Below are 26781 nucleotides of genomic sequence, written 5' to 3' on the forward strand. Positions count from 1 at the left end.
ATTTTCTTAAAAAATACTTCTAGTTCACTCAACTGAATTAAATCTGCCTTTTACAAGTAGTTTCATGTGAAACTGAAACAGAAAAGTACTAGTGAAGCAATGTACATGTAATGATGATAATTATATGATTGACGTTAAATTAGAAAATACTGATAAGTTGGTTACACTTGTAAGGTATTTCTCCCACCTTCTTAACCTGTCTTTGTGATGTAATGGTCAGTACGCTCAGTGCAGAATATAGAAGGTAATTGGTAAGTAGAAGCATTTATAATATTTGAATAATATAATATTACTTATAATGTAATATTATAATATTGTTTATGTTGTTTTATAAAAATTTTTGCCACTTAGATGGCACTTCAGTTTTATTACAATTTAAAAAATTATCATATTACAAAGATTAATTAGAATTTTAAAATTACAATATTTTGAATGAAAACAAATGTTCTCAAATTTAATTATTCTTTTAATTTAGCCTCATTTAATAATACAGTACAAAGCTGAAATCCAGACTCGTCGGCGATTCCAAATTTGGAATTTTTCCGGATATTAAATCATCAGTTTAAATCTAGTAAGATGGAATGTAGAAATAAAAAAATTAAAAATATGAAACTGTGATTTATGAAACAGTGAAGCATTTATGATCTAAAGGGTATCAAAATTTAGAAAAAAAAAAAAAGCTTATTTTTTTGTTTTGTTTACCTTATTAAACATTTCTTTCAATGCGCACATGGGTAAAGCATACATTATGCACAGTCGAAATTAGAAAATTGCAACCAGAAAACTATTTGATGTGTACTCGTGATGTTTATAATGATGAGGAATTTGAATTAAATCATATCAAAGATGGAATACATCAAGATGAAATACTACATTTAGTAAGGAATTATAAGCTGAATAAAATAAAAACATCTGCCCTGATGATAAGGATAGTGCTCACAGATCAACTTCCAGGTCATAGCGCGCCGCGACATCCCCCCCCCCCCCGCAGAGCAGTGTGAAATTGATAAACAGATTTCGGAATGGCTAGAGAAACAAAGGATATGCCTTTATCCAATTTTGCAGCAATTCCAATTTTTGTTTGATGGACATCGAAACATGCTTTCACTTTGTAGATCCTTTGGCAGCTCTAGAATCAGAAATTCTTTTTGACATAATCAAAAGTTCAAGCTTACTTTTATAAAATTACTCTAACAGCCTGCAAAAAATAATAAGCCGGATCCAATTAGAAGATTAAGGAACAAGGCAATCTGCAACATTAACTGAAATAGATAATTAGATAATTTTATCTTAGCTTATACCGTCCGTTATACATTAAACGTATTATGCGCATGCGTAAATGTATTATGAATAAACGTATTATGCGCATGGGTAAAGGTATTATGCGCATGCGCAGAAAGTTTTTAGCTTTGAGGTCTGGATTATAGATCATTTTGGATTATGGAATTCCGAATTAAAGACTTTTGACTGTATAAATAACTAAAGAATGCAGATAAAGTAAACCCTCTTTAACACATGAAATATATTACAGATATCCTTCACAAAGTAAACACTGAACTCAACTAACGCTTTGGACTGCTTTTTGAATTAACTCACAATTTATTGATTGCTGGTTGTCAGAGTAGCATTTATATAGTACTGCCTAGCATTCCAGAAGGAACTGCTCTTAGAGCTTCAAAAATATGTTTTCCCAAAAGTTGCCAAGTTGGCAAGAAATTCACATATGTTGCCAAGGCTGATCAAAAGAGTTTTTGCCCATATCAATAAGTTCTGCTCAAGGTATTTCACAATTTAAATGTTTTGTATTTAGAATCTCAAGATCTACAATTCTACATAAGAAATATACGCCTGCATACAGATTACCAAGCAACAAATTTAATTAGACAAAAATAAACCTCAAAATCATTATATAAAGTGCAACAAATAAATTTTAAAAAATACAAAATGTTATAAATATGAAATCAGATATTTACAGTAATTATAATATAAACCCCTCCTCAAGAACTGCACATGTCAGGCAGTGCAGTCCTCGAGACCTGTGACAACTAACCCTCATTACCATAGTAAGATGAGACTCTGTTGTACTGCTTTAAACATAGAAGGAGTTCTTTATATATTCAACTCCATGTTGTCTAATTTCTTGATGACACAGAATGGCCTTTTTCAGGAAGTCAGGAGCTTGCGTTAAATCCTTCAACACTGCTTGGGACTGCATAGTTAGATTTGACCTCCTTCTTAGAATTTCCTCTTTCTGAAAATTGGCATTATATTTCTGGTCGCGGACACTTAGTTGATGGGACACTTAACCGACAAGGCATTTAGCTGACAAGGAGACTTAGCCGACAGGAAATTTTGCTGACACGGACACTTAGCTAACAGGACACTTAACCGAAAAGGGCATTTAGCCGACAGGACACTTTGCCTACACGGACAGTTAGCTGACAGGACATAAAGCCGACAATGAGCCTCGTTCTTCCCAATGTTTTCAGATTTCTAATACTTTCACATTTCATTACTACTATGCTCAACTAATCATGCTACATTCATTCCCGTATAAAGTCATTTTGCTCCTCCCACTAAGGGTTGACCAACCAAAAACGCTTGCTAATCTCACGAGGCTTCAAGCTCATCCTCCACATCTAGACTTGGAAGAATTGTTTCTTACTCAATGATAATTATTTATCAACTATCGAGTGAACTTTCATTTTTTGGTTTTCTCTCGCTTCGTACGTGAAGCATGTTGTCATGCATCTTTGATTTTTAAAACCAAGCAAAAGTTACGTGTTCAAACCTTAATATACTTGGGTAGAAACTCTTAGTAGGTAAGACCAGCAAGTAACATAAAGATTCCGATTCTGACTAATGAAATTTCCTTTCAGTGTCAGGAAGTAGAGTGATCTGACTTACTCCTCGCCCACCAGAACTATATTTTTTTTTTTCTAAAATGCTATTTACACCCTCAAAATGCTATTGACAGGTTAGGCATCACATATTTAGTCAAAAGTCGATAATCCAGACTCATCGGGACTTCGGCGATTCCAGATTATCGATTTTTCCGAATTATAGATCATCAGTTTAAATCTGGTAAGATGGCATGCAGAAATTATAAAATTAAAAATATGAAACCGTAATTTATGAAATAAAGAACAATTATGATCTAAAGGGTATCAAAATTTACAAAAAAAAAAAAAAAAAAAAAAAAAAAAAAGCTTAATATTTATTTGTTTACTTTATTAAACATTTCTTTCAATGTAAGTTGTTTAAGTTGCTTCGTTTTATGTGATAATACTTTCTCTTTAATTCTATAAATAGACATAATTTCTTCTTCAGTTACAAAGTTCCGCTGTTCAAGTCTTATAATTGCTGTGTCGAGAATACCGACTAATTTGTCAATCGAAATTTTTTCGTTTTCAATAACCTCTGTGTCACTTTCTTCACTATCGGAAACGAATTATAATGACGAGGAATTTGATTTAAATCATATCAAAGACGGAGTACATCGAGATGAAATACTACATTTAGTAAGGAATTATAAGCCAAATAAAATAAAAACATCTGCCCTGAAGATAAGGATAGTGCTGACAGATCAACTTCCAATTCATTGCACACCGCAGCGTTTCCCCTCCCCCGCCGCAGAACAGAGTGAAATTGATAAACAGATTTTGGAATGGTTAGAGAAACGAAGGGTATGCCCTTATCCATTTTTTGCAGCAATTCCACTTTTTGTTTAATGGACTTCGAAACATACTTTCACTTTGTAGATCCTTTACATATTAGTAAATATATATCGGAAATTCTATTCGACATAATTGAAAGTTCAAGCTTACTTTTATAAAATTGCTCTAACAGTCTGCAAAAAATAATAAGCCGGATCCAATTCGAAGATTAAGGAACAACGCAATCTGCAACATTAACTGAATTAGATAATTTTAGCTTAGCTTATACCGTCCGTTATACATTAAACACGCATGCGCACACGCATATTCGCAGCTGTAAAGGTCGTACGCGCATGTGTCAGCGCGAAGCATGCACAGAAAGTTTGTAGCTTTGAGGTCCGGATTATAGATCATTCCGGATTATGGGTGTCCAAATTAATGACTTTTGACTGTATTAATCTGGGATAGGGCTCTGGCATGGGAATTTGTACTTCGTGGCCTGCAAGAAAATCGTGACTTATGAAACAATGAAGCATTTATCATCTAAAGGGTAACAAAATTTACAAAAAAAGCTCTAATCATTGCTTACTTTATTAAACATTTATTTCATTTTCTTTATCAAACATTTATTTAAGTTGTTTAAGTTGCTTTGTTTTTTGTGCTAATACTTTCTCTTTAATTCTTTAGACAGACATAATTTTTTGTTCAGTTACAAAGTTCCATTGTTGAAGCCCTGTAATTGCTGCGTTTAGAATTTCGACCGACTTGCAAATCGAAATTTTTTTGCTTTTAGTAGCCTCTCTATCATGTTTTTCACTATCGGTAGCAGTATTTTCTGGATCTAGGACCATACTACCGGTTTTTTTCATCCGTTAATTGATTGATGATTGAGAAGCATTGTCATCACAATGAAAAACTTTTACATCATCTTCATTTATTACTGCTTCTCCACATTTCTTTACAAAATCCGTTAATTAGAAAATTTCCCCTTTGGTTTGCAATATCCAGATTCGCAGCGATCATCATAAAATTTAGCCATACATATTTGGCTATGTATCATGAGATTGGCGACTAAAGACAAGTTGTTCCGCTAAATTTTATCTTGCGTCTATTGTGCACTGAGATAATTAAGCCTAAAATTGTATTAGTTTAGTTATTTATTATATTTACGCCTATTCCTTGCACATGCTTAAGGCTTATCTGAACCCTGAAAAAATAAATTTACACATATACTTAAAGGCTTATCGAGGGCAGGCACTAGAAATCTTACCACCTGATGCAGTCTCTGTGGGTGCTATATTCTTACTACTAAGCACCTTCATTTGTCTTCTCTAAATTCTTCTGCTCTGTGCAGCCATACGAGCTCTGGCAGGGTTCTGGGTTTTTGCGAATAACAAGTCAGTTATTGCTAAATTAAAAGCACTAAATGTAATCTTTTAGCCTATGAGTATCATTAAAAAATTTATTTTTTGCATATGGAAAGAAATTGTTAAATTTTTCCTGTCAACATTTCTTAGCACATTAAACGTAAATCTGTAATTGTCGCCAAGCATAATGTCGACATACTCTTTGTTATTCATTTACTAATATAAAAAAAAAAAAAAAGTTTAGGTGTCGCTACATGAGTTTTCATTTGTTGATAAACATGGGGGGGGGGGAGAACAGGTTGAGCATCAGGGGTATAAAATATTTGAAGGTGTAAAATCAACGATGTATCTATGTAAGAATATTTCGGTTTCAGATGTATGCCAAACAGATACGCAACTACAGAGCCAAATTATTGATCATACAAATTTATGCTAAAATTATTGTTTTTATTTAGTGAAATTAAGAATTGGGACTCTCCACATGCATGGGGGGAATCAAATGCACATGCATAAAGCACACACAAAAAATAAATAAATTAAAAAAAAAAAAAAGTAGTTGGTGACTTTGAGGTCCGGATTTTAGGTCATTTCGAATATTGGACATCCGGACCTTGGACTTTGTAGTGTACTAGAAAATTCTTTCTGGTACTTGTATTTTAATATTGGATAAAACCGATCTGGAACAAAAGAATGAAACTTTGCTTAACTATGCTGCATACTGTTTTTCACTTATCTTGAAAAATAAGTGATTTTGGTAGGGATTACTGCGAAAGTGACAAATGCAAAAACAATATTGGTTTCTTAAAATATTTTGCAATAACTTTATTAATGTTTATACTACTAGTATAGTTAATAAATGATGCTGTGTATGGAATATACTATGTAACTTTGATAAAAATTTCTCTTCCGAACATATACTTTCATTTGCTTAGAAAAAAAAAAAAAAAAAAAAGCCCGAGAAATGTCATCAACTTTCCCTAATGTAGAAATTATTTTGAATAACTTTTTGACCATTCCAGCTTAGAATGCATTAGGAGAAAGTTCTTTCTCCATTTTAAAAAGCACAAAAAAACTATTTAAAAAGACTAAACTATAGCAATATTATATACGGAAAAAGAAGTGTTAAATAAAATCAATACCTCGAAAATAATTGATGAATTTGCTAGAATAAAATCATGCAGAAGTTATACAACAGAACTAGATTTCCCAATTTGCCTCTTCTTATTCACTATTATCCAGAAGCAAATTTCACATCGGCTGTATTTAAAGAAAAAATAAATAAATAAATAAATAAAAATATGTGTTAGAATTTTTAGTAAAGAAAAAAACTCAGACTGCTCCTTTACATTTATAGCTAGATGGCATGGTGGAAAGATTTAACCGAACAGTATTGGAACATATCCCTCTATTTGTATTCCAGGGTCAGGCAAACGGGAATCAAAAACTGTCATTATTGCTGTTAGTGGATAAGAGTACTGTGTTTGACAGAACTGGTTTTTCTCCAGCATAAATGATTTTGGGTTGTGATCTTCGACTGACATGAGACCTGCTTTTTGGAGAACTGCTGGACATGGCAACTCTTCCTGCAGAATACCTGGAAGATTTGCAGATTTATTTAGAAGGCGTTCATTGGTTCTTTAAAGGTATAATCAACACAGTGATTAGGAGGATGAAGATGAAATATAAGGGTCCGTGACACTTAGCCAACAGGACACTTAACAGACACCAGTTGGGCCTCAGGACATTTAGCCAACAAGGACACTTAGCTGACAGTACACTTAGCTGACAGGACACTTAGCCGACATGGACACTTAGCCAACACGGACAGTTAACCGACAGGACATTTGGCCGACATAGAGAGTTAGATATTAGGATATTTAGCTACGGGACACTTAACTGTCAAGACATTTAGTCAACAGGGCACTCATCTGACAGTGACGTTTAGCTGACATGTACTCAATAATTATTTAAACTTACTATGAATTACAAAATTTCTTGACTTATCCATAAGTTCAATATTTAAGTTATTTTTTGACCTATCAGTAAAATTCATATTTTGATTCTTAAAGATCTCATATGTGCTTTTAATTACTGAAATTTCGAAAGGATAAAAGAAGTTTTTTAGCTAAGTACTACGGTCACTTAATTATATTTGAATATGGGATCTTCCAGAATTATCCGTAAAGCTTCTTCATTTAATTAACTGGGTTTCCTTTGAACACTTTCACATCATTAATAATTTTTCTTGTTTACTTAATGATATTAATTTTCCAATCTCACTCTTCCAAATGCTTTCAAATTTCTAATACCTTTACGTTTCATTACTATATTACTCAAGACATCATGTTACATTCTTTCCCCAACAAAATTGTTTTGCTCCTCCCACTAATGAAATTTCCTTTCCCTGTCATGAAAAATCAGAATACAGCAATAAAAATTATTGTTATTCTTGAATTATATTTTTTACAGAAACATATGGTCGTGAAGGGTTAGATTCGAAATATATATTATTTTGTCATTAGGAACAATTAAAAAAAAATGAATTTTTAAGACAAGCAAAGGTATAAATTATTTGTGACCTCTATAATGAGCTGTTCTTGCCACCATTCTTAAAATAAAAATTCTGTAACATTTTATTGACCACGTCTCTCGCTTAAAATACTTATTTAGGTTAATGTTTATAGCACTAAACTGGTGCATTATGTTTAATTTAGAAGTAAAATATTCTTTAAGGATTTTGTTTTATTCATAACTGAATACATTTCTGCAAAAACTACATTTTTCACTCTTCATATATCGAAAATGTTGCTGATATGAAATTCCAGACGTGGGAAAATCTCCAAAGAGAAAGCAGAGAAAGCTGCAGAAGGAGAGGCCACAATCAAGCATGGCAGAGCAAAGTGAAGCGAGACATCCTGAAAAGTCACCGTAATGTGGTGCCATCTATTGATGTTAGATTTAACTAGATCAGTCATGTAACTAGACAATATTATGTACTCTGTTTTGAAAGTTGCGATGTGCAATTTTCAATATAATATGTTATATTAATGTTTTTCTTATAAAATGTAACTTTTCTTAATATCTGTTATAAATGTATAAATTTTCATTTCATTTTTCATCAATTTTATTTTTTTTCCTCTTTCATTCCTTCTCTTTTTTGTTTTTGGTTTAGCTACATGGTAATGGGAAAATTTTTGGTGCCCATTTTTCTGAATGCATTTATAGCCTAAAAAGGCAATTTTCAATGGAAGAGATTGGTTATATATTAAGTAAAATGGTCAGTCCATTTCTGTTAGGATCAGCAGCAGCCGAGCGGTAAAGTCACTGAACACTGGCAGTTCAGTTCGAAATTCGAATCCTGCGAATGGACAGGCTGCATGGGTGTTTTCGTGGTTTTCCCCATGTGTAACAAGTATACGAACCACTTTTCCTTAGAACGTCCTCCATGAAGGTATCCCTCCCCTTAGACAGATTGCCCTCTAGCTTTGCTGTAATTACATAAACCAAACCTACTTCTGTTAGGTGGGCTGCAGGCCCCAAAGTACGAATTCCCATGCCAGAGCCCTATCCCAGATTAATAAATATGTGATGCCTAACCTGTTCAATAGCATTTTGAGGGTGAAATAGCATTTTAGAAAAAAAAGTAGTTCCGGTGTGGCGAGGAGTAGGGCAAATCACTCTACTTCCTGACATTGAAAGGAAATTCCATTAGTCAAAATCGTAACTTTTATGTTACTTGCTGGTCTTACCTACTAAGAGTTTCTACTCAAGTATATTAAGGTTTGAACACGTAACTTTTGCTTGGTTTTAAAAATCAAAGACGCATGACAACATGCGTCACGCACGAAGCAAGAGAAAACCAAAAAATGAAAGTTCACTCCATAGTTGATAAATAATTATCATTGAGTAAGAAAAAATTCTTCCAAGTCAAGATGCGGAGGATGAGCTTGAAGTCATGTGAGATTAGCAAGTGTTTTTGGTTAGTCAACAATTAGTGGGAGGAGAAAAATGACTTTATACGGGAATGAATGTAGCATGATTAGTTGAGCATAGTAGTAATGAAATGTGAAAGCATTAGAAATCTGAAAACACTGGGAAGAGCCAGACTCATTGTCGGCTTGTCGGTTAAGTGTCCCATCGGCTAAGTCTCCGCAACCAGAAATATAATGCCAATTTTCACAGCGAGGAAACTATAAGAAACAGGTAAAATCTAATTATGCAGTCCCAAGTGGTGTTGAAGGATTTAACGCAAGCTTCTGACTTCCTGAAAAAGGCCATTCTGTGTCATCAAGAAACTACACAACATGGAGGTGAATATATAAAGAACTAAGTTTAAAGCAGTACGACAGACTCTCATCTTACTATGGAAATGAGGGTTAGTTGTCCCAGGTCTCGAGAACTGCACTGCCTGACATGTGCAGTTCTTGAGGAGGGGGTTATATTATAATTACTGTAAATATCTGATTTCATATTTATGACATTTTGTATTTTTTAAAATTTATTTGTTGCACTTTATATAATGGTTTTGAGGTTTATTTTTGTCTAATTAAATTTGTGGCTAGGTAATCTGTACGCAGGCGTATATTTCTTATGTAGAATTGTAGATCTTGAGATTCTAAATACAAAAACATTTAAATTGTGAAATATCTTGAGCAGAACTTATTGATATGGGCAAAAAATCTTTTCAACAGCCTTGGCAATACATGGGAATTTCTCGGCAACTTGGCAACTTTTGGAAAAGCATATTTTTGAAGCTCTAAGAGAAATTCCTTCCAGAATGCTAGACAGTACTATACAAATGCTGCTCTGACAACCAGCAATCAATAAATTCTGAGTTAATTCAAAAAGCAGTCCAAAGCGTTAGTTGAGTTCAGTGTTTACTTTGTGTAAGATATCTGTAATATATTTCATGTGTTAAAGAGGGTTTACTTTATCTGCATTCTTCAGTTATTTATACAGTCAAAAATCTTTAATCCGGACTTCCATCATCCAAAATGATCTATAATCCAGACCTCAAAGCTAAAAACTTACTGCGCATGCACATAATATGTTTATGCATATGCATAATACACTTACGCATGCGCATAATACGTTTACGTATGCGCATTTAATGTATAATGGACGGTATAAGTTAAGCTAAAATTATCTATTTCAGTTAATGTTGCGGATTGTGTTGTTCCTTAATCTAATTGGATCCGGCTTATTATTTTTTGCAGACTGTTAGAGCAATTTTATAAAAGTAAGGTTGAAATTTCGATTATGTCAAAAAGAATTTCTGATTCTGGAGCTGCCAAAGGATCTACAAAGCAAAAGCATGTTTTGATGTCCGTTAAACAAAAAGTGGAATTGCTGCAAAAAATGGATAAAGGCATATCCTTTGTTTCTCTAACTATTCCGAAATCTGTTTATGAATTTCACGCTGATCTGGGGGGGGGGGGACGACGCAGCGCGCAATGAACTGGAAGTTGATCTGTCAGCACTATCCTTATCTTCAGGGCAGATGTTTTTATTTTATTTGGCTTATAATTCCTTACTAAATGTAATATTTCATCTCTATGTATTCCATCTTTGATATGATTTAAATCAAATTCATCATCATTATAAATATCACGAGTACACATCAAATAGTTTTCTGGTTGCAATTTTCTAATTTTGATTACGCGTAATGCATGCTTTACACATGCGTGCATTGAAAGAAATGTTTAATAAAGTAAACAAATAGATATTAAGCTTTTTTTTTGTAAATTTTGATAGCCTTTATATCATAATTGCTCTTTATTTCATAAATTACGGTATCATATTTTTAATTTTATAATTTCTACATGCCATCTTACCAGATTTAAATTGATGATCTATAATCCGGAAAATCCGATAATCCGGAATCTTCAAAGTCCCAACGAGTCCGGATTAAAGACTTTTAAATATAATTATTTACTTTGCTATGTGTTATTAACATCAATTGTTTCAATTGTTTCCTTCTCATGGAGTGATAATTTAAAGAGATACCCATGAACCCATAGTTTGCAAGAATGCAACATTAAAATAAATAGTATTGTTTTCATCATTTTAGTTTAACACCTAAAACATGCAAAGTATTTTTAAGATATCAGATTACACACTTCAAAATAAAAGTGTCTTTAAAAAGGAACCGTTCACTAAAGCTTTAATTCAGATTCAAGCTAACATTAATTAAAGATTAATCAAATTCAATTTCAACATATATCAATATTAAACTTTCAGTTTTTACAAATGGACCCTATAAGAATGAACTTCAAAGGACAAAATGTTTGATTTGCTGTATCCAATCTTATACAGGAAAAAAAAAAAAAAAAAAAAAAAAAAAAAAAAAAAAAAAGATTATCACACAAAATAGCATAAAAATTAAGGAATCACAAACGAGACTGATTAGCACTGTCACATCTCCCCCCCCCCAAAAAAAATAATAATCTTATTTAAAAAAACATCATATTGACATTTAAGTATAATTATTACAGTACAAAGTCCGTAATCTGGACTCACCGGGACTTCGGCGATTCCGGATTATAGATCATGAATTTAAATCTTTTAAGATGGCATGCAGAAATTATACATTTAAAAATATGAAACAAAGAGCAATTATGATATAAAGGTTATCAAAATTTAGAAAAAAAATCTTTTATTTGTTTACTTAATTAAGCATTTCTTTCAATATAAGTTGTTTAATTTGATTCATTTTTTGTGCTAATATTTTCTCTTTAATTCTAAAAACAGACATTTTTTTCTTGTTCAGTTACAAAGGTCCACCTATCAGAAGTGGTATTTTCTGGATCTAGAACCATACTACAGATTTCGCCGTCAGTTAACTGATTGACGATTGGGGCATTGTCAACGCAATGAAAAACTTCTGTTATATTATCTTCATTTATTACCGCTTCTCCACATTTCTTTAGAAAATCCAATAACTAGACAATTTCACATTTAGTTTGTGATGTCCGAAAACCTTCAAATTCGCGGCTATCATCTTCGTTCTCACAATGAAATGTGGCAGCTGGCCATAAATTATGCCAAGCATTTTTTAATGTATCTGGAGCTGCATACTCTCAACGCGCATGCGTAAAGCATACCAAAAAAAAAGTTTGTGGCTTTTAGGTCTGGATTATAGATCATTCTGGATAATGGACTCCAGATCACAGACTTTGTAGTGTACTATGTGCAACATGTATATTTCTTTTCAGTAGTTTTTCAGTTTCACCATATATTCATAAGTTTACACAATACATAACTTAACAATTAAAATCATGGTTTAGATCTGCCCCTTCAGTTACATATTTCCACGTAAAATATACACTTATAAGCAGTATTTATCTAGTTAATGGTTTTAGCTTTTCTGAATGGTGAACTATAACAGCAGTACTTCTTCAACATGTTTCTGCATGGCTTTTTTAAATTTTTCCTCTTCACCCATTTTTTTTTTTTTTTTTTTTTCAAATAGAAATTATCAAGTTTCAGTTTTTCCATGTGATACCAACTATAGACTTGTATAAACTATATTCCCAGCAGATACAGATTTGGCTACATCTGGTTCTGTATTTTTGAAAATACTCAACACAGAATGTCATAGGATAAATGTTTAACTACAAAAAATTTTCCAGTACAAAGCTAAATGTAAAAGTTAATTAAGAGAATATGTGAAAATAAATTTCATCTTTAATCTATAATATGTCTAATGAGAACACATTCATTCCCCCCCCCCCCAAGATACGCATGGTTGCAAAACAAAAGTGGAATAGCCCTAATGAAGAACATTCTAAATCTTCAAGAAAGACAGAATCACAAATTTTGCAAAAGATCTAAAGAATGTAAAACCTTCCCACTGAGAAAACAGAACACTGGCAGTATTTTAAATCCTGAAACAAAACAAAATAAGGATAAAACTTTTTCATTCCCTAACAGACAAACACCTGTATAGCCCCCAATCTCACAAAAATGTATTAACTAGTTCTTCCCTAAATTGCAAAATTTCCATTACAGCATCAGTCTTGAACAGAACTCCGCAACAGAACCCATTCAAATTCTTTGACTCAATTGTAGTGAACAAACACCATATGGATACAATATCTAAGATAACCTAAGATATGCTTGTTGTGGGTCTTGATGTTCCAAGAACATCCACATGTTACATCTCCTTTAAATAGCTTTTATTTAAAAAAACAGAAAAAGGTGAGGCTGATGTTATAAAGGAGAGTAGTATAAAACTGTTTTCTGCTATTCTAACATGAACAAAATCTTAAAATCCTGCACATGGATGATTTTAAGGATTAGTAATTTTTCTCTGAAACTTGCAGAAATTCTGGAAAAAATTATGAAAAATATGAAAAAAAGAAAAGTTTTAGTCAAAGATAATCACTAAATTCTTCATATCTAATTTTTGTTCACTACAGTTGTAAAAAATTTCATTAAATGTATAAGCAACTAGATAGAACCAAAAAGTTTGTTCATTATAGTATAGTGTGCTTCATTATAAGGTATATTCAACAGTGTTTGCGTGTAATAAAAATGATAATACTTTTAGAAATATATAAGAATAATTTTTTCATAAAATTTCTTCTCATTCTACTGACTACATAATCTCACTTTTATCCTAATAGATACTGCTTCTTTTTGAGTTCAAGAACTTAAGTACATTTTCTCCTTTTACTTTAAAAGAAAAATAAGAAACGATAGGTGATATTTATTATTAATCACCCCACTGTGCTAAAATTATCAATATATGAGATAAAAAGAATTCGAGCAAAATATTTATACATAATAATTTAGTTGTCAGATCAAATTTTGAAGTTTCATATATAGACAATAACAAAATACATTAACCTCCGAAACAAACTGCTACCTAGAAATGTAGCACACGTAAAATATTAACACTAACTCTTTCAAACAGAATAATTATTACAATTTTTCAATTATAACGAGAAAAATCTTAGCTCTGAAAACGATCCTGCCACCATTTCTCTATTATACAGCTCTCTAGAAAAATTTGATGATGTAGCCAAGTAATAAAAAATACTTTTATCACTTCAGAGTTTATATTTATTTCTAAACAATTATACATTTATGCATGAATATTATATGGATATGTTTAAGATCCTATCATAAACAAACAAAACAAATATACATTGTTGACATCATTTAGAAGCACCTATATAAAAAAATGCCACAAAAGCGAAAAGTAATTAATCAAAATTCTATACTCACTCTGAGTCTAAATTCTCTTATATACGATATGATACCTCATTTGTATCTAAAGTCTGTTTAAAAGTAAAAATACTCAAATACTCTGACCTGCTAATTCATTGTTTAACAAATCAATATATTGCCAGTCATATTCATGATCCCCTTTTTAAAATAACTATTAGTTGTTGGAGAATGGATTTGAGTAAAGATCTAATTTTATGAGTTTTGAAATGTACAAAAATTCAAACTTTTATATTAAACACACTGAAAAGTTTTTAAAATATAACTTACCAGGTGCTTGTTTTCTTCCATGCGATGAACTTATTTGATCTATCAGTAACATAAAAATGAAACCCAAAACCAAAGCAACTCCGATGACAGAATGTGGTTCAATAATATCTCCTGATCCATGAGCAGTATGGATAGGAGCCACATTAACTTCTTTAGCTGTTACTTCATTGTTATGAAAGTGTTTTAATGCATCCAATTGTTCTACAGAAAAAAGTGGCACTTTATATTATAAAAGCTGGAATCAACACTTTTCACAAACAGAAAATTTACATAATAATTTATGTCTTTTCACTATTTTAACTCATCAACCACAGATAAATTATGCTTCTCTTAGAAATAATAATTTGTACAGCAAAAATAGAAATAGAAATATATCACAAGAAATCCTAACAATAAATGTTAGTTTAAAGCATGATGACAAAACAAGATGGTAAATTATGTATAAATTATATCTCTCAGAATTTTATCAAAAAACAATGCTAATTAAATACATAAAGGCTAATAATAATAATAAAAAAACAGAATTTCCATACATCTATTATATTCAGTATAAAATACAAAAAGAAAGAAATTTTAAATCTCACATAGTGAGAGAAATTATCACATGTAAAGCAATATGTAACTAAAATTTCCCAGAGCACATGGATTGTTATAAATATCCTACATATCTCACTTTGGATCCTGAAGTGAATCATGCCAAACATATTGAGAAATTAGCCGATAAAGCAAAAAAGAGACTTAGAAACTTAAAATATGTTTCAGGCAGAGATTGGGATTCAGATGTCTCTACTTTTAGAATTACTTATACAGTACAAAGTCCGGGATCCGGACGTCCAATATGCGGAATGATCTAAAATCCGCACCTCAAGACCACGAAGAACATTTTTTTTGTATGCTTTACGTGTGTGCATTTTATCCTTCTCCATGCATAATAAAACATGTGGAGAGTCCCGATTCTTTGATACTAAATAAAATACCTCAATGAAAAAACAATCAGTTTTGCATAAATTTGTGTCATCAGTAATTTGGCTCTGTAGCTGCCAAATTGCCTGCTTGGCTTGCATCTGAAACTGAAACATTCTACATAGATACATCATTGAATTTACACTTACTAATATTTTATATCTCTGATGCCAAGCTGGCCAATCATTATTTATTATATTTTGCTTTCATCACCACATGTTTATCAACACAAGACAATTTGAGTAATGAGTTTGACTAGCGATGTGTAAACTTTTTTTTAATGTTAGTAATTGAATAACGTGAATAATGAAGCATATGGTAACCTTTTATGTTGACATAATACTTGGCGATGATTACAGATTTACGTTAAATGTGCTAAGAAATGCCGACGAGGAACAATTTCTTTCCATATACAGTCAAAAGTCGTTAATCCGGACTCGTCGGGACTTTGGCGATTCCGGATTATAGATCATCAGTTTAAATCTGGTAAGATGGCATGCAGAAATTACAAAATTAAAAATATGAAACCGTAATTTATAAAATAAAGAACAATTATGATCTAAAGGGTATCAAAATTTACAAAAAGAAAAAGCTTAATATTTATTTGTTTACTTTATTAAACATTTCTTTCAATGTAAGTTGCTTCGTTTCATGTGATAATACTTTCTCTTTAATTCTATTAAACAGACATAATTTCTTGTTTAGTTACAAAGTTCCGCTGTTCAAGTTCTATAATTGCTGTGTTGAGAATACGGACTAATTTGTCAATCGAAATGTTTTCGTTTTGAATAACCTTTGGGTCACTTTCTTCACTATCGGAAGCGAATTATAATGACGAGGAACTTGATTTAAATCATATCAAAGACGGAGTACATCGAAATGAAATACTACACTTAGTACGGAATTATAAACCAAATAAAATAAAAACATCTGCCCTGAAATTCTATTTGACATAATCTTTCTAAACTATCATAATCTAATAATGACGTTTCTGCCCCCCCCCTCTGCCGCAGAGCAGCGTGAAATTGATAAACAGATTTCGGATTTCAAAACATACTTTCGCTTTGTAGTAAATATATATCGGAAATTCTATTTGACATAATCGAAAGTTCAAGCATACTTTTATAAAATTGCTCTAACAGTCTGCAAAAAATAATAAGCCGGATCCATTTCGAAGATTAAGGAACAACGCAATCTGCAACATTAACTGAATTAGATAACTTTAGCTTAGCGTATAACTCCGTTACACATTAAACGCGCATGCGCACAAACATATTCACAGCCGTAAGGGTCTTACGCGCTCTAGTAAATGCCTGTGCGCATGCGTGAACGCGACGCATGCGCAGAAAGTTTGTAGCTTTGAGGTCCGGATTATAGATCATTCCGGATTATGGGTGTCCGAATTAACGACTTTTGATTGTACTAAGAATGGATTTTGTTAATGATACTCTTAGGCTAAAAGATTACATTTAGTGCTCTTTGAATTAAGAATAACTAGTTTTTTATTCACATAAACCCAGACCCAGGGCTCGTAAGGCAGAATTTAGGGAAGACAAAGGAAGACGCTTGGCAGCAGAATTCAGAACCCGCAGAGACTGCATCAGGCAGTAAGATATCTAACGCCGGCTCTCCATAATCCTTAAGTATATGTGGGAATTTATTTATTCAGGCCTTAAGCATGTGCAAGAAATAGACGTAAGTATAATAAATAACTAAACTAACACAATTCGGGCATAACTGTCTCAGTGTGCGATAGAAGCAATATAAAATTTAGCGGAACAACTTGTCTTTAGTTGCCAATCTCAAGATACATTGCCAAATATGTAAAGTGAATGATAGCTGAATTTTACGATGGCAGCCGCGAATTTTAAAGGTTTTCGGATATCGAAAACCAAAGGTGAAATTTTCCATTTAACGGATTTTGTAAAGAAATGTGGAGAAGAGGTAATAAATGAAGATGATATAAAAGAACTTTTTCATTATGATGACAATGCTCCTCAATCATCAATCAATTAACAGATGGCGAAATCTATTGTATGGTTCTAGATCCAGAAAATACCACTACTGATAGTGAAGAATGTGACAGAGAGGTTACTGAAAATGTAAAAATTTCGACTGACAAATTAGTTGGAATTCTTGACACACCAATTACAGGACTTCTATGTAACTAAACAAGAAATTATGTCTGTCTACAGAATTAAAGAGAAAGTAGTATTAGCACAAAAAATGAAGCAACTTAAACAACTCATATTGAAAGAAATGTTTAAGGTAAATAAATAAATATAAAGCTTTTGTAAATTTTAATAGCCTTTAGATCATAAACGCTTCATTATTTAATACATCGTGATTTCATATCTTTAAATTTATAATTTCTACATGCCATCTTACTAGATTTAAACTGATGATCTAATATCTGGAAAAAATCTAGAATCGCAGAAGTCCCGACGAATCCAGATCTCGGACTTTGTACTGTATTATACTGGCCCATCCTGTCCTTCAATATTGTTTCAAAATTTTTCAAGCAGCATTTCCCCCTAACTTGAAAAAAAAAAAAAAAAACTGGAGAGAGTGAAGCTCAGTGCTGTAAGAATCATCACGGGTATTAGGTGGCCTAATAATGTGGTTCTTTACAAGGTGGATATCCAGCTACTGACTAAGAGATTTTATGTTAATTCATATAAGTACTTCAATAAACTTAAAAGCTTTCTTATAAATTCTTAAAAAGTTAAACTTTCTTCATGGAATCTGATTTTTTGAATTTCTGGTGAAATTCATGTTTTCTATCTAAATCCTATTCATCTTTCATGGAATTATTTTTTTCCTTAAACACCAAAATTAATTTTAGATGTTTTGCTACTTTATCCAGAAGCTATCATTTTCTTCAATTTTTATTTTTGGTTAATTAACAGATAGAGGTTTTTCAAAAAAAAAAAAAAAAAAAAAAAAAAACTTCTACCACCATTTCTTTATTGTTAAAGTATTGTTAATTAATAATATTATACCTGCATATAATACTTATTTTACTGATGTCACTAAAATTACGCATTCATATTTAAGTATCACAGAAGAATTAATTGTTTTGAAATTACATATCCATACATATCATTATTACTTAAAAGCATGCACTAATAGCTTATTTTATGCTTATTGAAAATTGTTGATGCTTCTAAAATTAAATTACAATAGATTTAAAAATTATTTAATATATTACAGTCCACTGTGCAATGAATTTATACTAAATCTATAAGTATGGTATTAACAATAAATACGTAACTGAAGTGAATTTGTGGGCTGCATGCAGCCTGCTAATTCGAGAACACTGATTTATACCAACTTCAAAGCATCAAGTTTTCTTCTGAATCAGCGCTCACTTCGGTGATGAATTAATCTGCACAAATAATTTTTCTCTTCATACTCATCGGGCCTTTTCCTTTGCCACTTTTTTTTTTACCTCTCTATAGAGTAATAAGAGTTAGCCATAGGTTTTACTAGAGTTGTCAGAGAGTTTACAAGCTTGCTTTAAATATTTGGGTTAGAGTAGATTGAAAGGTGCCCCTTGTACTATTGCGAAGTTGTTGCTTCATTTATCGCCAAGTTTTTGTTTCATTTATGGTAACCTGAGTAGTTTAATGTTATGAAAACCCTATTATGACATAATTGGCTGTGCAATTGCAGTAAATTTTGAATGACATGAAAAAGATTTGTAAGGGTTTGTGGTGTGTGTTGATTAGGAAGTACATTACTTGTGGTTCAGATGGTAGAATGGCTGAATGTGGTAAGATTAATTTGGAAGTTTCTGTACGATTTGGGATGAAAAGGGAAAAGCACGTTAATTGAGTGGTGTGTTAATGAAGGTTTACTTAGTAGCCATTATAAGTGTAATATTTGTCGGAAAGAAATGCATATGGTTGAACATTTGAGGATAGTGGCACTACAGAGAAGATATTTTTTACTCTTATTTTTGTGAATTTATGTGGTGATGCCGTTATATGGATTCTAGTTCAGATAATTTTAGGAAGTTTTGGCTGCTAGCTATTAAGGAATTTCTGAAGAACTCAGAAATTTCTAAATAAGGTAAGTGGATATTTGCTTTGTGTAGTGCTTAGATGCATACGATGAATTTACTTTTTTATGTTATCATATTGTTTGATTTAAAATGTAATTTATTGAGATTATGTATTTTTTGTTTGGCTCTAATGTAGAACTAAGTGCTCCTTTGACTTTTTGAGTGAAAATAGATCAATGAATACATGGACAAAGTCACGGGAGTGTGCAATGGCAAGTTTGTGCAATTTTCTGATTTATTTTAAAGTGAAAATAGGTCGATGTGTATATGGATAAAGTCAAGGGAGTGCGCAAAGCCAAGTTTGTGCCATGATTTTTTTTTGTGAAAATAGGTCGATGTGTTACCTGAATACTGAATTTGTGCAATTCTTTAACTTGTTATTTTGTCTTTGTGTAGCGGAAACTTTTGGTGCAAAAATCACCACTCCACGAAGCCAAAATAACAAGTCAAAGAATTGCACAAACTCGGTAACCATGTGTCGCCCAAAACCACCAATTCGCGCTAAGGGGCACCCGTGAATATATTTTTACCAATATTCGCTCAAAAGATTTTCAAAGAAGAATGACAGTAAGGTTAGACCAGCAAACTAAGATTTTAAGCTCACATTTTAACAGCTTGAGACAGATGAAGTTGAAAGTGACATATAACAGGATAGCTCTTTAGAATGCACTGTTCAAGATCAAAAATGAATTGCAGATTGTGATTAAGATATTTACTTTGCAGTTAAGCTTTAAAAAAAAGTTTCATAACTATAATCTTTAGGTCACAAAGCTATAAAATGCCAATTATAAATACAGTCAAAAGTCTTTAATCCAGACGTCCATAATCCAGACCTCAAAGCTACAAACTTTCTGCACATGCGTAAACGCATTATGCGTTTTAAGCTTGAACTTTCGATTACGTCAAAATGAATTTCCGATTCTGGAGCTGCCGAAGGATCTACAAAGCGAAAGCATGTTTCGATGTCCATCAAACAAAAAGTGGACTTGCTGCAAAAAATGGATAAAGGTATATCCTTTGTTTCTCTAACCATTCCGAAATCTGTTTATCAATTTCATCTCAATTTACTCCACCTTTGATATGATTTAAATCAAATTCCCCTTCATTACAAATATCACAAATACACATCACAAATAGTTTTCTAGTTGCAATTTTCTAATTTCGACTATGCGTAATGTATGCTTTACGCATGCACGCGTTGAAAGAAATGTTTAATAAAGTAAACAAATAAATATTAAGCTTTTTTTTGGTACATTTTGATACCATTTAGATCATAATTGCTCTTTATATCATAAATTATGGTTTCATATTTTTAATTTTATAATTTCTGCATGCCATTTTACCAGATTTAAACTGATGATCTATAATCCGGAAAAACCAATAATGCGGAACCGCCAAAGTCCCGACGAGTCTGGATTAAAGACTTTTGACTGTACTGCAAAATTACAATGAGTGAGAATCCTCAATGATAAAGCAATCCAGCAAACATATGTATAAAATATTATAATAACCGTCAAGATTTTCAAGGTTATCCTGGTTCAAGACACTAATTCAAATTGCACGAATAACCAAGGTAAATGAACACTACGAATCAAGTTTCAAAACTGCCAAGTTTATTCACGTCCAACACACATTCAACTGGCACTGCCAGAACCAAGAACAAGAAGTATACATCATGAAAGATTTATGCCCTCTTTGGCAATTAAAATACATTTCCACATAAAATTTCTTACACACTGGGCCGGCTGAACAGTAGTTCAGAATAATCAAAATTATCAGTGTTACACGAACATTTTCAAGAATTATTTTCTAGAATCATTATGCATTTCAATACTAATTCAAGTTTTTGTAATCAAGAAATGTCACATAAATATCAAGAACATGTAAAACTTATGATATGTTTCAAGAATATCAAGTAAATTTTCATTCATCAAGGATTATTGTTATAACATTCCTGTTCAAGCATCAGGATTTAAATCAAGAATTTATATAACTCAAGATAATATAAAACAAATGATTTCAAAATCAAGATTATCATAATTCAAATAAAATACTAGAAATATTACAAAAACCTGTCTTTTTTTTCTTCAGAATTAAATTACATTTTAAATACACTTATACATTTCAGTCAGTACAGTTCCAATTCTTCAAGTAGCAGTGATGTTCTAACAAGAATTTTTCTTAATATTGTTTTGACGGATCGCACAAGTCTCTCGTAAAATCCGCCCCACCTGGCTCCTCTTTTAATGATATACCTCCAATGAATGCATTTTGCTGCATAATAATTCTTTACATCTGGATGGCTTAATACCTGCCACATCTTTCTGAGCTCTGCATCAGCTGCTTTGAATGTACGTGCATTATCCGAGTATATTAAAGAGCACAACCCTCTTCTTGATATGAATCGACGGAAAGCAAGTAGGAAAGATTTAGTTGTGAGATCTTTTGTTAGTTTGAGATGAATGCCTCTAGTTACTGTGCAGGTAAATAAGAGGATATAATACTTTGTAACTTCATTTTTCACGAAAAGTGGACCTGCATAATCCAGTCGTATAACATCAAAAGGATTTGCATTTTCAATTCTAAATGGAGAGTGGTGCTATGACTTGTCCCATCTGTTGGGAGTTATAATGCTGACACAGTACAAAGTTTCTTATAACACGTTTCACATTTTGTCTGGATTTAATTATCCAATATTTCTCACGGAGGAACATGAGAGTACTAACTACACCTGTATGAAGAACTCATTCATGTGCATCATGTACCATAAGATCTGTAAAATGAGTTTTTGAAGAAATAATTATAGGATGCTTTTCATGAAAACTTAAAGTTGATTTTTGTAGTCTTCCCCTACTAACAAAACTCCTTCCTCAAAAGGACTTAGTTCATAAATGTTTGAGTTTTTTTAAATCAACTGTCCAGACTTTAAAATAACTAATTTTAAACTAATTTATTAGAAAGATTACTTTAAACTAATTTATTAGATTTATTTTAATTTCATCAGAAAAATGTTCATATTGAACTTCTTTTATCAAATATAATTCTGCGGCAAAGAGTTCTGCTATCAAGGGTCCTGTTTTCTTGTCAGTTTTATTTTTTAGATTGTGAATAAATATAAATATCCATGCAGTCACACTAATAGCTCTAAGTAATTTACTATAATTTTCAAAATTCAACAGAGAATTATATTTTTCTGCAATAGACAGTAGTATTGTTGTATCATTTATACATTTTTTCCGCTCTAATTTAGCATCAGAAAACTCCGTTGTCGCAATAAATTTACTAGGCCAAGCACTCACTGATTCAACTAACCAGTCTGGCACAGACTGCCATAATCTTGAAGACAACAAATATTCGGCTGAACATCCTCGAGATAAAATGTCCGCTGGATTGGACTTCCCATTACAATGTCTCCAGTTATTTGAGCAAGTTAATTGCTGTATTTCAGATACTCAATTTTTTACAAACATTTTCCATCGTTCAGGAACACTACGAATCGAGTGAAAAACTATCATACTGTAAGTCCACAGATAAATATTTTCTGCCTGAATTGAAAACAGCTCTTTTAAATTTTTAGCAAGTCTTGCCAATGTTAACCCCTTCGCGCCGACTGTCACGTATACGTGCCAGCAACGAATGCACTTACCTACCGGCCGACACGCAGGCGTGCCAGAGGATTGTTCCATTCTCTACCGGCTGTCACGTATTTGTGCCAGTACTTTGGAACGTTTTTCAAACTATAATTTCTGCCACAAGATGGCACTGTATGTCCATATGGTTTCAGATACATGTAAATTAGACCTTCTACTCGAAATGAGAAAAGCATGACTCACATACACGTGTTTTTGATTATATAAACAAACGGGGAAATAAATGTTTCCGAATGGCGTGATTTATGACGTCTCTTTAAATCGCACTTTATTCGCACGTGGTAGTTGTTTACTGTAAGTAGAGAAGTTTTATTTGCTCTAAAGCGTTGGGTATTTCGGTTTGCAGTTCAGTTTTTAGAAAATGATTAGATCTTGTTACACGTGAATTCTTTGTTTTTACCGTTGTAATGTCGAAGCGTCGAAAACGTTTAACAGAGCATGAAATAGCAGAAATGATGCAAAATATTTCAGATATTGATTCTGAAAGATTAACTGAAAGACATTTTCCAAAACTTTGTTCAGAAGAGACTGATAAGAAAATGAGACGACGATGCTTCGTTTGTTCACATTCCCGGAAAAATCCTCCAAAACGGCAAATGAGTTATTACGAGTGCAAGGAATGTAACGTAGGACTGTGTGTAGATCCCTGTTTTCAAATTTTTCATACGAAAAGAGAATTTTAAGTAATATATTTAGTTTTCAGATGTATAATGTTAAAATTCATAAAATGGTGAGTAATTAAAATAAAATGTGTAAAATATGCATTTAAACAAGAAATAAGGTAATTAAAGTATATATATAAAAATATTTATATAGCATAAGCTGTTTAAATACTCTATAGAGCATTATTAAACAATGCGTTGATACTTCGGAAATTTCATGGATTTAGGCTTAGTAGCAAAAAAGCCCCCGGCCCTGGAGAGACGCTCGCATAAGAAACTGCCGGACTCAGCGATAAGCGCGCGTTTTCGCTACCCGGTTCGAAGGGGTTAATGCTCCTAACAATTCTAACCTTGGAAGTGTGAGTTTTTGTTTTATTGGTGCAATTCTAAATTTTGCCATAATGAATGCTACCTGCCTGTCTTCAACCGATCTAAAATATGCAGCTGAACCGTACGCTTTAATAGATGCATCACAAAATAAATGCAGTTCGATGTCTTTATTTTGATTCAATTTGCTGGGGAAATATTCTCGAGAAATTTCAAATTTCTTTAACTTTTTGATTTCACCACTCCACTCGGACCACAACTGCTTACAATCAGTTGGAACTTTGTCGTCAAATTCTAAACCCAACTGTCAAAGGTTTTGCATTATCAATTTTGCACATAATACAAATGGCGCCAAGAAACCTACTGGATCAAAAATATTAGCAGTCACCTTTAATATATTTCTTTTTGTGGTTTTTCTACAACTATTTAATGTTTCGCACAAGTTACCTATGTTCAAAGAAATTATATTTTTACTCATACACCAGTTAAGTCCTAATACTTTTAAAGAACTATTTAGTTCATTTTCTGACTTAATTATTCCACAATCATCCCAAAGTTTTTTGAGTTTCTCTGAATTTGTATTAAACTGACGTAAATTCGTTCCGGCATCTTTAAGCACGCAATAGGCTCCAGTACTTAACTTAAAAGCCTGTTCCACAGAATCTGCACCATAGAAAACATCATCTACGTAGATCGAACAGTTCAACATTTCAAAAATAACTAGATTTTCTAACTCTATTTTCTTTATATGATTTTTTATAGTGCACGCCAGAATGAAATGGCTACATGACATACCGAAAGGAACGCAAGTCATTCTATAATGTTTCAAATTGTAATTATTATCAAATTATAAAAACCGTAATACATCTCTATCAATTTCAGAGATTCCAATCTGGAGAAAGGCCTTTTCAATGTCTGCTGAGAATGCATGTTTGTATTGTCTGAACCGCAATATCAAGTCCAAAACAGAAGGATTCAAATTTGGGCCAGGCATCAAACAATTGTTTAGAGATACCCCATTATACTTCGAAGAAACGTCAAACATGATATGGACTTTAGTTTTTGATACATTTTTTTTTTACCACTAGAGAATGTGGCATATAATACATTTTACTACTGTTACAACTTTCAATTTCGCACTTTTCAATTATTTCATTTTTTAACTGTTCGTTTATATGCTATCATAATTCGACCTAAGCCATTCATCATTTTTTAGTTTATTAACGAAAGATACTAGACGTCGCTTGGCGTTTTCTTAATTATTACCCAAGTTTTCACGATGTGATTTCCTTAACAAATGACCTACATATCTACCATTAGTAAAATGCAATTCTTTTTCAAATTTCTCAATGACTGATTTATCATCAGGATTCTCATTCTCCTCTAAACCCAAGAGGTCCAGAGTCCAAAACCTTCGCAAACATTCTTTAACTGAATTATTATCTTCCTTTAAGCAGTGAGAAGTACCAGTTGTAAAAACACAGGCACTAGACTGATCACCTTCCAAAGATCCAACCAAGGACCAACCAAATATAGAAGACACCGCAAATAATTTATTACTTACCCTTTGCTTTTCGCCTGTTTGCACTTCCCAACATGTATCAGATCCCAACAATATTTTTATTTCAGCTGCTTCACCATTGTCGGCTAATTTTAAATTTTCTGATTTTAATATTTCTAAAATGTTTTTGGAGGGAATTTTTATGATTGCTCCAGAAATTGTATCTGTAACAAGAGCTTCAAGAGTGATTGATTCATTAGGTCAATGTATACTTTTCAAGGTAACTTGAACAACATTATATTCCATTAGTCTACCCTGGATATATCCAAATGAATAAATATATAACCATTCTTTCCTTAAAGTCCTTAATTTCAGTTCTTTAGCTAAAACAGATCTAATAAATGACCTCTGTGATCCACCATCAATTAAGATTTTTACTATTTGGCTTCTAGTATTATCTGTATCTGAAGCATAAAGAGTGCATATTTGTAAATATACACCTTTATCAGCAGTTCCAGAAACAGTCAGAGTTAGACGACAGGGATGCAACTACATTCTGCTTAGAATCTGATACTGTAACTACTTTCTGTTTAACATCTGAAACCGCTTCCACTTCAGGAACAATATTTTTACAAAATAACTTATTATGATTTAAACCATTACACAACTCACAAGGCTGAAGTTTCATTTTACATCTGGAAGATACATGACCTCTCTTAAAACATCTGTAACAACGTCCATAGTATTTTAATATCGCTCTTTTTTGCTCATTTTTTTCTCACATTTTCCTACATCATGTGCATTTTGATTACAATAGAAACAATATGGCTTAGTCACTGTGGCTAACGAAGCAGTAGAAACGCTTGCCCTTTCTAAGTAATTATTTTTATTCTGCTTAACTCCGTAATTTGTGTCCCTTTTCTTTGAGTTTATTATTAAATTAGAAGCTTCCTGACTCTCAACTTCCAATCTAATGAATTTGAGAAGTTCTGTTAAGCTATATTGCTGTTTAGAGTTTCTTTTTCTATTAAAATCCAGATTCATATCGTCTGGTAAAAGCTTTAAAAATACAGGTTCTAAAAGAGTCC

At 32.2% G+C, this 26781-nt stretch overlaps 1 protein-coding gene across 3 annotated transcripts in view; it reads right to left on the reverse strand.

Annotated features, from left to right (window-relative positions):
• Nucleotides 1-26781, reverse strand: part of Zip102B (Zinc/iron regulated transporter-related protein 102B) — a 100909-nt gene that overhangs the window by 63724 nt on the left and 10404 nt on the right. For 2 of the 3 annotated variants that reach the window (XM_035364429.2, XM_035364428.2), the window contains exon 3: nucleotides 14525-14725. The exons of the other annotated variant lie outside the window; for it this stretch is intronic. In XM_035364429.2, coding sequence (XP_035220320.1) covers nucleotides 14525-14725 — 201 coding nt within the window. The remainder of the gene's footprint in view (nucleotides 1-14524; nucleotides 14726-26781) is intronic. 3 annotated transcript variants of the gene reach the window in all.

The sequence above is a fragment of the Stegodyphus dumicola genome, chromosome 5 (genome assembly GCF_044657685.1).
Source record: "Stegodyphus dumicola isolate Sdum_Otavi_A_Nest chromosome 5, ASM4465768v1".
Classification (NCBI taxonomy): Eukaryota; Metazoa; Arthropoda; class Arachnida; order Araneae; family Eresidae; genus Stegodyphus; species Stegodyphus dumicola.